The sequence below is a fragment of the Vulpes vulpes genome, chromosome 5 (assembly GCF_048418805.1).
Source record: "Vulpes vulpes isolate BD-2025 chromosome 5, VulVul3, whole genome shotgun sequence".
In the NCBI taxonomy this organism is placed as follows: domain Eukaryota; kingdom Metazoa; phylum Chordata; class Mammalia; order Carnivora; family Canidae; genus Vulpes; species Vulpes vulpes.
The window spans coordinates 75,403,065-75,419,790 of NC_132784.1; the positions used below are offsets into that span (position 1 = coordinate 75,403,065).

The 16,726-nt window shown below is 42.1% G+C and overlaps 2 protein-coding genes across 4 annotated transcripts; one reads left to right on the forward strand and one right to left on the reverse strand.

The window, feature by feature from the left end:
* Nucleotides 1-2,017: 2,017 nt before the first annotated feature.
* Nucleotides 2,018-8,427, reverse strand: LOC112912180 (patr class I histocompatibility antigen, A-2 alpha chain-like). Of its 3 annotated transcripts, XM_072758965.1 has the most exons (8): nucleotides 8,403-8,427; nucleotides 5,507-5,728; nucleotides 5,019-5,288; nucleotides 4,543-4,818; nucleotides 3,674-3,949; nucleotides 3,460-3,573; nucleotides 2,608-2,655; nucleotides 2,018-2,449 (listed from the first exon to the last, which is right to left on the reverse strand). In XM_072758965.1, the coding sequence occupies exons 1-8, from the start codon at nucleotides 8,410-8,412 to the stop codon at nucleotides 2,421-2,423; spliced, it is 1,245 nt and encodes a 414-aa protein (XP_072615066.1). In that variant the 5' UTR covers nucleotides 8,413-8,427; the 3' UTR covers nucleotides 2,018-2,420. The 3 variants fall into 3 exon arrangements, with proteins under 3 accessions (XP_072615066.1, XP_025844699.2, XP_025844700.2); XM_025988914.2 differs by lacking the exon at nucleotides 8,403-8,427 and having other exon boundaries at nucleotides 5,507-5,838; XM_025988915.2 differs by lacking the exons at nucleotides 2,608-2,655; nucleotides 8,403-8,427 and having other exon boundaries at nucleotides 5,507-5,780.
* A 5,234-nt stretch (nucleotides 8,428-13,661) lies between these two features.
* Nucleotides 13,662-14,821, forward strand: LOC112912207 (olfactory receptor 4A47-like). Its single transcript, XM_025988944.2, has one exon. It carries the CDS (start codon nucleotides 13,662-13,664, stop codon nucleotides 14,589-14,591), a length of 930 nt encoding a protein of 309 aa, XP_025844729.1. The 3' UTR covers nucleotides 14,592-14,821.
* The last annotated feature ends 1,905 nt before the right edge of the window (nucleotides 14,822-16,726 follow it).

Sequence of the window (16,726 nt, forward strand, 5' to 3'; positions counted from 1 at the left end):
CATTTTGCAGCATAAAAATATATCAGATCAAAATGTTGTACACTTAAACTTACAATAGGTTATATGTCAATTATTCTCAATAAAACTGGAAAAAATTTCTGCTCTCTGAAAGTATACCCTCATGGATTCCTTGCTCCTTGTTTTGAACAACAGATTCCAAGTTGTTTTAATTGAAACTATATGTTTATATGGAAACACACACATACACACATATAGATATACATCTTATAAATTATAAATATAAAATGTGAATTATGCACAAGAAATATAAATATTAAAGTATATTTCAAAGTGAATATATGAAATATATGTATGTTATTATTTTTTAAATTTTTATTTAAATTCAATTTAGTTAACTTACACTGTATTATTAGCCTCAGGGCTAGAATTTAGTGGTTTCTTAGTTGCATATAATACCCAGTGCTCATTAAATCCAGTGCCCTCCTTAATTCCCATCACCCAGTTCACCCATCCTCCCATTCACTGCCCCTCCAGGACCCCTAGGTTTGTTTCCTGGAGTTAAGTGTCTCTAATATGCCAACAGATGCTTCTAAGGAGAGGTTGTATTGAGTGGATTATCTTTCAAAACTGTCTTACAACTCCATAGCTCACTCAGAGGAAACTCCAAGCCCTTCTAATGTTAAGGCCTAACATCTGACTTCATTTCAATTGCTGTCTGCTCCAACTACAGTGGCCTCCTCACCGTTCCTTGAACGCAAGACATGCTCTTGCCCTAGTGCATATGCACTAGAGTTTCCCCTGCCTGAAAGGACTTCCCCCAGATAACCACTTAAACAATTGTTTCATGACCTTCAAATATCTCAGAGGTCACCTTCTTGGTGGGATCATACTAACCGCTATAGTAAAGTAGCCATGTTTCCTGTCCCCACACAAGTTTACTCTGGGTCACCTTCTTCGAAGCACTTCCCAACTTCTAACATACACTCTTCCCTTGTTCTGCCCCTTACTACCAGAACATGTGCCTCACAAGGTGGGCAAATGTAGCCCATTTTTAGTCCACCGAAGTGTCTTAGATGTTAAAATAGTGTTCCTGTGTCTGACAATTATCAGTTGAATGAGTGACCAGCATACTGCCCCCTCTCTTCCAGATAATCCTCAGGCCACAGCTGTTACATGGTGTTGCTTTTCTCCCCATTGCTGATCTCCCCCCACAACCTCCATTGATTGCCTCTATTCCATACCATCCCCCCTGCACAGCACAGGAAACAATTATAGTTTTTCAGAAAAAGTTGTACCTAGGCTAATGGGTCATATATGCCAGACAAATGTGAATTGAAATTAGACGCTGCTTTATCACTCTATGAATTAGAAGTGGAACCAGAACTAGATCACTAGATCTATGGGTAGGGGGCAGGTAGATGAGCAGAGAAGACAGAAACTAACTAATTTAATAAAAATGAGAAACAGTCAGATCCTTTCTCTAACTCCAGAATCTGCCTTTTTAAAAAAGATGGGGAAAAAATGGAAAGAATAATCCAGAATAGCCCTAGAAGGAGGAGAAGAGATGAATGATCTGAAAATGCATCTTGTGATACCACAGAGACTCCTATGTGCAAGGGTTCACTGGGTCTTGTGGAAACAATGAGAGGCTTAGGACTCATGCGACCATCACAGACCGGGGAACACCAGAGAAAATAAGACCAGAACTTACACACGAGAGTAAAAATAGACCTAATTCTCTATATTAACAAAGAGAAAGAACACCCAAAAGCTGGGGGCTGAGGGCTTGATCCAAGCTGGAGCCTAAGCTGACCTGGTCATAGGAAGCTCTTGATGCCCATAGTCCTAAAGACAGGTGATGTCTGAGTCCCTGTGATCACAGGTCCTGGTGTGACAAAATTCCACTGAAGTGACCAGGCCATAGCAAAGATGACTCAACTGGGGAGTGACCATGTTAAAGCCCATAATGTACTGAGTACTGACCAGGCAGGGTTTTATCCACACTTGGCTCCTCACAGCCTCTCCTGGCCCACCTACAACAGACAGCACAGCAATCTGGCAGATTCTGGAAGGTTCTCAGTGCTTCCATTTATTTTGTATCTCAACTTTAAGAGTCTTCTCCTTGATTACCATGCCAATTTTATATGACAAGAATAGGAAAAACAAAGTCATATCCAGATTTTCAAAAGACAAGGTAAATATTACTTCCCAGCCAAATGTGAAGTAAAGACAAGGATGGTAATGATCCAGTCCCATCTCTGCTGGAAGAGGAAAGCAGATTAGGGAAAGAACATAGGTCAGTTGGGGGAAGGGACATGATGAGTAGAGGTGGGCCAATTTCCCCACCTGCTCACATTATGCTAATAGGAACAGAGTCACTTTCCGACACCATTAGCAGATAGAGATATCCGGGGCTCTTGAAGTCAAAAAAGTGGGAGTGTGAACAAATCTTGCATCACTCAGAGCCCCATAAGGCAGCTGGCTTGCTCTGTGAAAGAAAATAGTCATGAACAAATTCAGGTCAATCATGTTAAGTGCTGACATCTCCACATGCTTAAAATGTTCCACTCAAGGAATCCTCATAACCCAGTCATGTCCCCTCTGCCCCAACCACTCCCCTTGGCTTCAGGCCCTCCAGGGTCTCACCATTAGGAGCTATGACAGACATCTGAGAGTCCTGAGCACTGTCATTGCCTACGGTAGAACAACAGGATGTGGTCAAAACCCATAAGAGATGAGACTAAAGGAGGAGCTATATAGGGTGGCTGAGTTCTCCCATGGGGTCCTGTCTATACTATCCCAGGGTCTCAAGGATCACTCCATCCATACTTATTTTTAGCCTGTGAGTAGCTCCCTCCTTTTCTGCCTGTGGGAAGAAAATATGTCAGAAGCTAAGGAGAAGGCTGGGCTATGGTATCCAAAGGAATACCCTAGTCCTGTACCAAAATGGAGTTTCCAGGATTGTTAACTGAAGACTCACGGCTGTATCAGAAACCACAGAGAAAGTATATGTAGGGGCACTGGGCCAACTGTCTTCCCAGAGGTCTGTCTGTATCAGGGAATTCCCCCTACCTTCAGCTGCTAGGGCTCAGGTCCCCAACGCCAGAATAGAAAGGTGAAAAATCTGTCCTTCATTTGCACAAGTCTTTACTAAGGAGTGAATGTTAGCAGCTGGCTAGCACATGTATGTGGATGGTACCTCTTTTTCTGTCTCTTTTAAAAAGATTTTATTTATGTATTCATGAAAGACACACACAGAGAGGCAGAGACATATGCAGAGAGAGAAGCAGGCTCTGTGCTGAACAGGGAGCCTGATGTAGGACTTGATCCCAAGACTCCGGGATCGTGACCTGTGCCAAAGGCAGACGCTCAACCACTGAGTCACCCAGCTACTCCAGATGGTACTTCTTATTAACAAGACAGGATAAACTTCTACTTTGGGCTTGAAACCTCCCAGTAGGACAGGAAAACTCAGATTCCCCCCACTCCCTTCTCTACCTGAGTGTTTCTTCCTCCACATCACAACTCCAACCAGCATAGCTCCAGTGATCACAAGGAGAACCAGGCCAGCAATGATGCTTATGATGGGGATGGTGAACTGAGGAGGTGGCTCTGGAAAGAGAAGGGAAGGCGAGGGGCCCAGACCTCAGGCTTGAGTCATGACCTCACAGTTGTTCTCTGAGAAGAGTGTCTACCCCAAACCCCTCCTTACCCCATCTCAAGGTGATGGGCTTGGGCAGGCTCTTGTGCAGAATATGGCATGTGTATCTCTGCTCCTCTCCAGAAGGCACCACTACAGCTGCCCACTTCTGGAAGGTCCCATCTCCTCCAGGCCTGGTCTCCACAAGCTCTGTGTCCTGGGTGTGGTCCTCCCCATCACGCTGCCAGGTCAAGGTGATCTCCGCAGGGTAGAAGCCAAGAGCCCAGCACTTCAGGGTGACCTCATGCTCAGAGATGGGATGGCGGGTCACAGAGGTTTTGGGGGGGTCTGAAGAAGAAGAATCAGAAAATCCACACTTTGGGTTACCTTCATGGGTCATTAAAGCAGCACTTGTGACCATGCTGAGGATGGAGAGGACAATTGGTTTAGAAGGAAAAGGCACAAAACCCTGACACCAGCCTAGACTTGGTTGTCTGGAATAACATTTTAGAATCAGGGAAAGATCCCAGGACAGGAGAGTGTAGGTCTAGAGTGGGGAACACACTAACGGTCTGGACTGCAGCGGAGGGTCAGTGACTCAGAAAACCTGGAGTCAGACCTCCAAAAATGTTCTCCGATGGAGAACAAGGCCTTGAGAAGGAAAGCCATGGTTCACAAGGTGGTTTCCAGGATGGAGGAGAACTCTGATGAGTTATTTCAGGGATGGTCTCCACCTGCCTCCAGGGAGACTGGATTCCTCAATTGTCTTCTAGAGGAAAGCAGCTCTTTTGAGGAATTACTCTGTAGTGGGAATATGAATGTTGAGACGGATCTCTTTCTCCCCACCTGTGGGAGGGGGCAGTATTCTGACACTGAGTCCACCCTCCCTTCCTTGGGGGAAGCCAGCCCCAGCAGAGTGAAGATGGGGAGGCCCCTGGTACCTGCGCGCTGCAGCGTCTCCCTCCCATTCTCCAGGTGTCTGCGGAGCCACTCCAAGCACCTGCCCTCCAGGAAGTTCTTATTGTTCTCAGCTACACCGGCCATCTCCCACTTGCGCAGAGTGATCTGCGCCACCGGGTCCTCCACGATCCAGGAGCTCAGGTCCTCGTTCAGGGTGATGTAATCCAGGCCGTCGTAGGCGTTACGCTGGTACCCGCGCAGGAAGCGCCCATCAGGTCCCACGTCGCAGCCTATTATAGTCTGGAAGGTGTGAGACCCTGGCCCCGCCCCACGATGTGTCAGCACGAAAGCCTACAACTGAAAACAGAACCCAGTAGCGTCTCCAGGAGTCTCTTTCCCTTTCGGGGACGGGTGAGTCCCGCAGCCTCGGGGTGGCACTCGGCCCCAGGCGCTCGGGGCTACCTCGGCCCGTGGGCGGAGACCGGGATGGTGACCTGCACCCGCCCCCGTGGCTCACCGGTCCTGCTCTGATTGTCGTAGCCGTGCGCCTCATTCAGCCTCCTTCGGAGCACCTGTGTGCAGGTCCTGGAGTCCAGCGTGCGCTCCTCCCAGTACTCAGGCCCCTCCTGCTCCAGCCACCGCACCAGCGGCTCCGGCCGCCGACTCTCGCGTTCGCTGTCGAACCGCTCGAACGGCGTGTCGTCCACGTAGGCCACTCCCCAGTGGCGGGGCTCCCCGTGGCCAGGCCGGGATACGACGGTGTTCAAAAACCTCAGGGAGTGCGAGCCTGCGGGCGCCAAGGCGCTGAGCCTCCTCCCGGGCGGGGGCCCCGGGGGCTTAGGGGCTGGTCGGTGGGGAAGGGGCCAGGGGCGGGAGGTGAGTGGGGCCCAGGTGTGGGCGAGGCGCGGGCGAGGCGCAGGTGAGGGCCTGGGTCCATCCCGGGTGGAGTAGGGCTTCCTCCCCGCTCCCCGCCTGCGGCGCCTTCTCTGCGGACCCCAGGCTCACCTGCACTGGCCTGGGCCAGGCCCAGGGTCCCCGACAGCAGCAGCAGCAGCAGCAGCAGCAGGAGGAGGATTCGGGGACGCATGACAGGCAGCAACTGAGTTGCAGAGGAGACACTGTCAGCCCCGAGCCGCGGTGAGGTGACGCTGATTGGCTTCTCTAGAAACCCTACAGGCAATGGGAGTGCCACCCGGAGTCGCGTCACGAGTATCCCCGCAGAAGGACCTGAAGCAGGATGTGAGAGGAAGTGAAACCAGCGCATGTGGGGACTCCCCTAGCAGGGCTTCCCCCGCCCCAGACACTGCCTTTGCGCCCACACCCCGAGAGACAGGCCCGGGGATTTGTGACTTTGTCCTTGACCCCTGTTCTCCTGCAGGGAGTGCTCTTGTCGCATGGTCTCACTGCTGCAGTCAGTGATTCTCAAACATTTCGTTGTCAGTCGTACAGATTAGTGAGGACCTCCAAGAAAGATTTTGTGTGTGTGGGTTATGGTTATATCTATCAATATTGCCCGGGACTCCAGGATCACGCCCTGGGTCAAAGGCAGGCGCTAAACCGCTGAGCTACCCAGGGATCCCTCTTCTTCTGTTTTGAATGATAACATTGCTGGATAGGGTATTCTTGGCTGCAGATTTTCCCCATTTAGCATGTTGAATATATCATGCCCCCTCTCCTCTGCCTCACCATGTTTCTCCAGAGAGATGTTGAAAACCTTATTGGTCTTCCCTTGTAGGTTAGAGACTTCTTTTGTCTTGCTGCTGTTAGGATTATTCTTTATCTCTATATTTTGCAGATTTAACTACAATATCTTGGTGTTGACTTGCTTTTGTTGATTTAGATGAGAGTTCTCTGTGTCTTCTGAATTTGGTTGACTATTTCCTTCCCTAGATTAGGGAACTTTCAGCTATAATCTCCTAAAATAAAACTTCTGTTCCTTTTTCTCTCTTCTTCTTCCAGGACTCATATGATATGACTGTTTTTACATATGATTGAGTCACTGAATTCCCTGTCTACTCTCATGATCCAGAATTTTTTCTTTCTTTTTTCAATTTCAGTATTGCTCATAATTGTCTTCTATAGCATTTATTTATTTCTCTGCATCTTCCATTCTTGTAGTCATTACATCCAGTTATTGCATTTTTTATTTCAGCCTGATAGTTTCTTCACTCATCTTTGTAGTAAGGGTCTCTCTGATGTCTTCTCTGTTTTTCTCCAAGCCTAGCTAATATCCTTATGATTGTGCTTTAAAGTCTGCATCAGGCTTATTACTTGTATCTGTTTTATTTATTTATTTATTTATTTATGATAGAGAGAGGGAGAGAGAGAGAGAGAGAGAGAGAGAGAGACAGGCAGAGGGAGAATCAGGCTCCATGCACCGGGAGCCCGACGTGGGATTCGATCCTGGGTCTCCAGGATCGCGCCCTGGGCCAAAGGCAGGCGCCAAACCGCTGCACCACCCAGGGATCCTTTGTATCTGTTTTGATTATATCCCTGGCCATGACCTTTTCTTGTTCTTTCTTTTGGGATGGAGTCCTCTTTTTTGGCATCTTGACTAAGACTTTGCTTCTTCTCTGTGTTAGGGAAGTCTATTGTGTTTCCCGTCCCTGAGAGTAATGGCTTTATGTAGAAGAGGTCATATAGTGTCCAGGGTCTGGTGCTTCAGAAAATGTCTTTGGTGTGTGCTTCATGTACTCTGACTGTGTTTTGGCTGCTCTGCCACTTAGGTCAATTGTCTGCAAAGATTCTGTTTGCATCCGGAGGAGATCGTTTGGTCTTTGGCCAGAATGCGGTGAGTTTTAACTACGTATGCTCTGGTCTGCTTGTTTAAGGAGACCTGATGCTATTTCCACTAGAAGTGAAGCTTTGAAGAATTCTGTGGTCAGTAGAATGTTTGGTGAATGCAGGGATTTCTGGTGGTCCTCTGGGAAAGGGACCTGTTGCACTAGTCCTTGGTTAGTACACTTGCCCAAGAAAAGCATTACCATCAGGGTACAGTGAAGAGGGACTTGGTATAAGCAGGTTAGGCAGCCAGTTTGGCAATGTGCTGTTTTTTGAAGCTGGTTTATGCTGATGGGTAAGGGAGGAAAATAGCAGTAGCAATATCCTTTGTCCCCAGAGAGTAGGGTCCATGCTTGCTGCTCTCAGGAAAGGAGTTTCAGAGGAGCAAATAATTCCCCTCAAGTGTCCCAGTATTTTTTAGGTCTCTGATTTCACACACTGTCTGCATCTGGGTTACTTGCCTGTCTAGAGCAGTGCAATCCACCTTGGGCTCTAATCCAGACAAGCCTGCTGACATTTAAAACTCTAAACTTCATGATGTGTACAGAAACCCACACTGGTCTTCTGGAGTAGGGTCTCACTGTGTTGGAACCCTTGCATGTTTGACCCAGAAGGACAGTTTTGTTAGAGTGCAGGGGCATGCGATTTCGAGCAAAGCAGCTTAAAGAGCCAGTGACCAGGTAAACCACCCCTAGCAGGTGTCTCTGTTCCTATGCTGATGGGTGGAGAAGGGAAATGGTGCCTTCTGGCTCTTTTGTCCCCAGAGAGGCAATGCTACCTCTCAAAGATGTGCTCCAAAAGGTAAAAACGATGTCTCCGCATGCCCCTTAAGTGATCCTCAGATTGTGCTATCTGCCTGGATTACCGGCCTGTCTCTTTTCCAGGAGTAAGGCAGCAACCTCAGATCTCTCTGTCCTAGCCAAGACCAGGGAACCCAGTCTTTGATCCCCACTGGTTGCAAACACTTACAAAAATCAGCCCCTCTTATTATCCCTACCAATGGCTCCTTGTGTGTAGCCTTGTGTTCTCTACTCTCTCTCACCATTCTCTGCAAATGGGGCTCCCCCCCTTCAGGAACTGGGATCCCTTTCCCCACAAAGCACATCATCATACTTCTTACCTTCCTCCATGTGGCTTCTTGCCTTCCTCTAGTTGTGCAGTTTGTTCTGTCAGTCCTCAGATCAATTTTTGGGTACTCAGAATAATTTGAAGGTTATTTAGTTGTGTTTGATGGACTAGGGAAGCTTAGGGTCTTCCTACTATGCTGCCAACCTAGCTACTCCAAATTATGATTTTAACCATTTGTAAGTGCATAGATCAGTGGCACTGAGTCATTTTGCATTGTCATATTCGTTAAGTAAGTTAATTAACATGTGTTATGCAAGCACCAGCACCATCCATGTCAAGTGCTTTTTCATCTTCCAAACTGAAATTCCACACTCATCAGACATTACTTCCCCATTCCTTTTCTATGGGCTTTAGGCAGCCACCATTCTGTTTTCTTTCTATCTATGAATTTGTCTATTTTAAGTACCTATGTCTGTGGGATCATACAATATTTGTTTGTTTTTTTTTTTTTTTGTGACTGCCTTCTTTCACTTAGCATAGTGAATTGTAGGTTAATGTATATTTTAGCAGGTGTTAGAATTTCCTTCATTTTTTAGGGTAAATACAAAACTGTTGTGTGCATATACCTCACTCTGTTCATACATTTATCTGTCAGTACACATGTTGGCTGCTTTTACCTTCTGGCTATCATGAATTATACTGCCATGAATATGGGCATAGAAGTAACTGTCTGAGTCTGTGATTTCTGTTATTTTATGTATATACCTCAAATTGGAATATGGATCATAAAATAAAGTTTTACTTAATTTCTTAGGAAGTACCATAACATTTTCCATAGCAGCTGTATCATTTTACATTCCCACCAGCAAAACACAGTTGCTCTGATGTGTCCACTGTTCTACATGTGTTACTATTTTTACATTTTGTGATCATAACTGTCCTGTTGGATGTGAAGTGGTGTTGCATCATGGTTTTAAAATACATTTCCCTAAATGATTAGTGACATTGAATATCTTTTCATGTGCTTATAGGGCATTCACATAGCTTCTCTGGAGAAAAGTCTGGTGAGGTCCTTTGCTCATTTTTAATCAGAATGTTTTTTTTTTTTTAAGATTTTATTCATTTGACAGAGACAGAGCACAAGAGAGCACAAGCTTGGGCAAGGCAGAGGTAAAGGGAAAAGCAGGCTCCCTGCTGAGCAAGAAGCCTGACTTGGGGCTCTTGCTGCAACAAGGACACTGATATCATGAAATGAGACAGAACATAAAGACTCCTAACTCTGGGAAACGATCTAGGGGTGGTGGAAGGGGAGGGGGTCGGGGGGTAGGGGTGACTGGTTGGCGGGCACTGAGGGGGGGGCACTTGACAGGATGAGCACTGGGTGTTATTCTGTATGTTGGCAAATTGAACATCAATAAAAAATAAACTTATTATTTAAAAAAATGAAATGAGGCAAAGACAGACACTTAAACTATTGAGCCACCCAGGTACCCCTGGTGTTTTTGCATGTTTTTTTTTTTTTTTTTTTGAGATGTGGAAGTTCTTTATATATTCTGGATACTAACACTTCATCAAATATATCAATTGCAGATATTTTCTCTCATCTGTAAGATGCCTTTTCTCTCTGCCAATAGTGTCCTGTGACGTGCAAAGTTCTTAAATTTGACAAAGTATAATTTATGCATGTTTTCTTTTCGTGCTCGTGCTTTTGGTGTCCTACTCAAGAAATCATTACCAAATCCAAAGTTATTAAGCCTTCTTTCATGTCTTCCTCCACGAATTTCATAGTTCTAGTTGGCAGTTTAGATCTTTGATCTATTTTGAGTCCGTTTTTGTGTATGGTGTATGTTGTTAAGTGTTCAGTTTCATTCCTTCACATGTGGATATCCAGTTTCACAGCACCATTTTTAAATCACCTGTCCTTTCCCAGCAATGCTCTTGTCACCGATCAAGATCATTTGAGCACATAAGCAAAGGTTTTTTCTGGGCTCTGTATTTGATTCCATTGTTATGTCCACCTTTATGCCAATATCACACTGTTTTGATTACCATAGCTTTGTAGTTTTAGAACCAGGAAGTCCTCCAACTTTTTGTCCCCCCCCCCCCCCAAGGTTACCTTGACTGCTTGGAGTGTCTTGAGTTTCCACCTGAATTTTAGGATGGATTTTGGTATTTCTGCAAAAAGTATTTTGGATTTTGTTAGAGGTTGCATTGAATCTTTAGATTACTTTAGGTAGCGCTGACATCTCAAAAACAACTATATCAGTTGCAGAAAGTCTTTCCATTTATTTATGTCTTCTAGAATATCTTTCAGCAACATCCTGTCATTTTTCACTGTAGAAATGTTGCCTCCTTGTTTAAGGTTATTCTTAAGTATTTTGTTCTAGTTGATGCTGTAGTAAAAGGAATTGTTTTCTTAAATCCTCTCTGGGTTGTCATTGGTAGTACAGAGACTCAGCATTTTTTATTTTTTTTGTGAAAACAAGCGAAGAAACAAACAACTTTCACCCCCCCCCAAAAAAAAAAAAACACAAATTGGATATAGAAGGACTTTACCTCAACACGATAAAGGCCATATGACAGATCCATAGCTAACATGACACCCAGCAAGGAAAGGTGGAAAGCTTTCCCACTACAATCAGGCACAAGATGAGAGTGCCTAAGCTCACCCTTCCTTTTCAAAATAGCTCTGGAATAAAACTCCCTGAGAAATGTTTAGCCATCAGTGAACTGAGATTATTTTACTTAATTAATTTTTACTACCTGTAACAGTGTTTCTGATGGTAGCCACTTTCTATCCTTTGGATCTCAGCTTAAGTATCACCTTTGAAGAAAGGCCTTCCTTGATCACCTTCTCCATAGTAGAAATCTCCCTGAGCACCCTATTTGCTCTATCATTAACTCTGATGAAGGATATAATCAGTTTACTAAATTTTCCCTTTATTTACTGTCTGACTCCATTATGAGAATATAAGGTCCACCCAGAAAGGAACTTTTGCATAATTTCCCCCCTATTTCATTAATTCCTCTGTTCCCATTCATAGCAAAGTTCGTAGCAGCCAATAGGATCTCCAAATTAAAGAGATTAATATTAATAGTTATTATGCCTTAATCTGTGAATATATATCTAGAACATCTAATCACACTTCAAGGCAGCAAAAATTGAGTGTTTAATGAAAGGAAAGAAAAACTATCTATGACAAATGGAGAAATACATGATAAATTAATCTCATCTAACACAACATGACAGGGCTGAAATTTTATTCTTGACCAGCAGTAGTCTCACAACAGTTCTAAAGCTATTTTTTTTTATTATGTTACAACTTTCTGATGCTAATTATGTGATTTGCCCTATTAGTATCTTTTTAGAGATGTTTTTAAAAGTTTTTGTGGAAAGTCCCAGTGAATTTAATTAAACACAAATCAGTCTTGGCTACTTTCCAATTCTAGCACTGAATGAGGAATACGGTTAGAAGGGATAAAATGTCCAATGATCTTTGTTCCTACTGGGGAGAAGATGCTATGCTCCTAGCAACTAATACACATTTTTTAGGAGGATTCAGGTAGGTTTTAAGCATTATCTGAAGAAAAACACAAGAATGTCTCCTAAAATATCAAGTCAGCTTATCTGAGCAAACCAACATGACAGAATGAAGATGACTAAAGAGATAATGGTATTTTTCTATTTAGAAATTAGTAGGAAAGAAGTTTCTTGAGAAAAACCTCCCTGGGAAATGGCCAGTTGCTCTCTTTTTATGTGAGGACTTACTTGTCTTTTTGATAAATTATCCTAATGTGACATATTTTTGTTTTTCTGTGTGGAAAGTGGAATTCCTAGGGAATAATCTACAGTGCAAATAAAAGCAAACTTCCAAATAACAGAAGACTCCATGGAGAAAATAGATAGTTGAATGAAATAAAATACACCCCCAAGTACTGCTGAAGTTTTTTGCTCTCTCTTGTTAAACTGAATGGTGGAGGAATTTGAGGTTGCTGTGAATGGGTAAAAAGTGTTCCTTCAGATTATGGACTTGCTTTCTTATGGTAAGACTAACAGTAAATAGTGGAAACCAGGCTTTGCAATTGTATGAGTAGCTTTATTATGTAAAAGTGAAATCACTTTGAGATAAAGCAAGCTTGGATTCAAATTCTAGTTTTATCACTTAAAAATGGGTGACCTTGGGAAAATTTATTTGACATTCTAGCCTCAGTTTGCTCAAATGTGAAAAGGGGATTATAGTTCCACTTACTGTAATATAAAATGTGATTTGTTAGTTTGTAAGTGAGTGATAGGAATCCACTGTAATTATGAGCGGTGCAGTGATTAGATCAGAATCAGATTTAAAAAGGATCATTTGGGCTGTGTTAGGAAAACAAATTGATGGAGGCCAGAATGAAAGGGAAGAGACACTGCAGATGGTTACTGCAGTGGGTCAGAAATGGAGAGGGGAGGGAAATGATCCAGTTTGTGATATATTTTGAAGGGGGTTAATATAATTTGTTAAAGTTATTGATATATGATATGAGAGCAAGAGAGGTGTGAAGGATACTGTAATATTTCTTGTCAGGTCAATGATGTGGAAAGTGGTACCAATTAGTGAGATGGGAAACCCCCATGTTTATGGAGAAAAATTAAAAAGTTAGTTTTATAAGTACTGAACTGATAATCAAATTGGAAATGTCCAGAGTTGGAGATGTTGCATATTGAAAGTTTAAAAATTAAGGGAGAGACACAACATTGTAATGGTTCCAGATTTCTTGGTCAGGAAAAGTGGGCATATCCAACCACAGATCCTAAGGAAGAGGTTTCAGAAAATCTAGGTCAGCAACCTTCCATTCCCAGTTTCATCCACTCACTTAGAATATGTCAATTATCCTAACTGGGTCTCAGGTATTTCACTTTTGTAAACTGTGCACCTTTTTCATGGAATTCCCGTGCCCCTTTTTCTTCTGGTCATTCTCTTTTCCTTTGAAATACAGCTAAAGCATTGCTTCCTCTGGGACACTTTCTTTAATTGCTGTTTGGTTGATAAATTCCTACCGTGTAGCCTTCAGATTGTGTGACTATTTTTATAATGACACTATTTCACTGATTATTATTTTGTATGCTACCACTGAATGCAGGAAACCGTGGCTTGTTCAAATTGGAAATCATAACATCTATGAAACATTTGACACAAATGGTTATCTCTTCCACATTCTTTTAATTGGGTCAATAAAAGCGTGATCTAACAATGCACTTAAAGGTTTCCCCCCTTGTTTTGTAGATCACCTGCTTCTAATATGAGAAGTCAGCTCCTATCCAGACTAGATGGAACCAAGAAACAACGTAACTTACTTTGTCCTCTTGGGCCTCACACAGGATCCTAAGGAACAGAAGGTCCTTTGTGTTATGTTCTTGCTCTTCTATATTTTGACAGTGGTGGGCAACTTGCTCATTGTGTTGACGATAGCTCTCAGTAAGACCCTGGGCTCACCTATGTACTTGTTTCTTGCTAACCTATCATTTATGGATGTCACTTATTCCTCTTGCATTTCCCCCAGATTGATTTCAACCTTGTTCTTTGGGGAAAATACCATATCCTTCCATTCTTGTATGACACAGCTATTTACAGAGCACCTTTTTGGTGGATCAGAGGTCTTTCTTCTGCTGGTGATGGCCTATGACCGCTATGTGGCCATCTGTAAGCCTTTGCATTATTTGGTTATCATGAGGCAATGGGTGTGTGTTGTGCTGCTGGTGGTATCCTGGGTTGGAGGTTTTCTGCATTCAGTAATTCAAGTTAGCACCATTTATGGGCTCCCATTTTGTGGTCCCAATGTTGTTGATCATTTCATCTGTGAAATGTACCCTTTACTAGAATTGGTCTGTACTGACACATATGTCATTGGGCTGTTAGTTGTAGCCAATGGAGGGATGATCTGCACTATTGTGTTTGCGTTCTTACTCATCTCTTATGGTGTCATCTTGCACTCTCTAAAGAACCTTAGTCCAGAGGGGAAGCGGAAAGCCCTCCAGACCTGTGGCTCCCACATCACTGTGGTGGTCTTTTTCTTTGTTCCATGTATTTTCATGTATGTAAGACCTGCTAAGACCTTCCCCATTGACAAATCCCTGAGTGTGTTTTTTACAGTCATAACCCCAATGCTGAACCCGTTGATCTACACTTTGCGAAATTCTGAGATGACAAATGCTATGAAGAAGCTCTGGAGGAGAAATGTTATATCTTTTAATAGATAAGTGTATTATCCACCATGAACAGAATTCTTTTACATGGGCCCATTTTCTATGAATGCAGAAATATTCATTTTTTAAAAAAAGATTTTATTTATTTTTTCACAAGAGATACAGAGAGGGGGCAGATACATAGGCAGAGGGAGGAGAAGCAGGTTCCATGCAGGGAGCCCAATGTGGGACTCAATCTAGGACTCTGGGATCATACCCGGAGGCAAAGGCAGATGCTCAACCACTGAGCTGCCCAGGTGTCCCAGAAATATTCTTAAATGATTCTGAGTTCCTTTTTTTTTTTTTTTAAAGAACTTAATTATAACTAAAGAATGAACTGGATTATTGTGCTATAATTATACTTTCTCTTACTGCTAGAATGTAAGGTCCATAATACCTTGCAGATACTTCATTTAATGGTGTAATGCCTTTATAGCAGGGAATCAACAATATGCAATGAATTAATGAGGAAATATTTATATGATTACAACGTTTTAATCAGTTTATATTTTAAAGCTTTTTTCTGATACTTAGCATTATTTTAGTTATATTCTTATAACTTAAGGTAATTATTTTGGAGGTACCTGGCTAGCTCAGTGGATTAATGCATCTGACTCTTGTTTTCTCCTCAGGTCATGATTTCAGGGTCATGGGATAGAGCCCTGGATCAGGCTCCCTGCTTAGTGTGGAGTCAGTTGATCCTCTCCTTTTGCTCCTCCCCCAACTCTCTTTTTTCTCAAATAAAGACATAAAAAAATCTTAAAATAATAAGGTAATTCTCTTTATTATATTATCTGTAATTCTTAATGATGTTTATAGACTGTTTATTAAATTTCTGTTCTTAGTTATAAAATAAAAAGTGTAACACTTGTTTTTATAAGAAAGATTGAAGTGTAATGGATAATAATAAATAAATGCAAAGCTTATACAATGGGATAAAATGTTGAATAAATTACCTACTTATCTCTCAGCATGGTCTCTATTCCTCTTCCTTTAGCTAGCTTTTAATCTCTTGAAGACTCTGGAGGTGACAACTTTACAAATGCACTTGGATTTAAATATATGTATGTGAATTTTTCTCATGTATCTAAATGCTTGCTTTTATTATGCAACTTCTTTTTTTTAAAAAAGATAAAGTTTTAGTGTGCCTGGGTGGCTTTGGTAGCCTGCATTTGGCTCAGGTCATGATCCCAGAGTCATGAGATCCAGCCTTGTATCAGGCTCCTTGTTCAATGGGGAGTTTACTTCTTCCTCTTTATCTACCTCTCCCCACTGCTCGTGCTCTCTCTTCCTCGCTTTCTCTTAACTCAAATAAATAAATAATATTTTAAAATAAAAAGTAAAATAAAATAAACTTTTAAGTTAGGATAATTTAATTTTTAATTTTTTAGTTGAAGCATAATTGTCATACAATATTACATCAGTTTTAGATATACAACACAGACAACAATAATGTACATTAAGGGATGCTCATTGTGATAAGTGTAGTTTTGATATGTTACCATACAAAGTTGTCACATCATTTTTGACTGTATTCCCTATGCTGTCCTTTTCATTCTTGTGACATATTTATTTTATCACTGAAACTTTGTTCCTTTCATCTCCTTCACATATTATGCCTATCCGTCCATCCTCCTCTGCTCTGGCAACCACCAATCTGTTCTCTAAATGTATGAGTCTGTTTCTGGTTTTTGTTTATTTACTTGTTTGGTTTTTAAAAATTACACATAAAAGTGTTGTAACATCTTGAGGATATTCAATACCAGTCCTTAGAGATCTCTTAGTGCTCCATATTACTTACTTATATATGCTAAAAGAAATGTATCCATTTCTGTTCCTGTTATTACTAACCTTTTTCTATGACAAAAATTTTTGCAATAATTATATGTTTGTGATAATGTGTAAATATGAGTTCCTAGGAGTGGAATTGTTGAGATATGTATTTGAATTAATAATTAAATGTCAATATTTATTGTTCTTGCCAAATTGTCAACCTTGAGATTTTATCAGTAGCTACACTTCTACTTATAGTCTGTGAGAGTATTTGTGTCCACATTCTCAACAAACCATACCTGATAAATATTCAATAAGACAATCAATTATTCAATATAAGACAATCTGATTAAATTGTAATGTTTTTCATATCATTG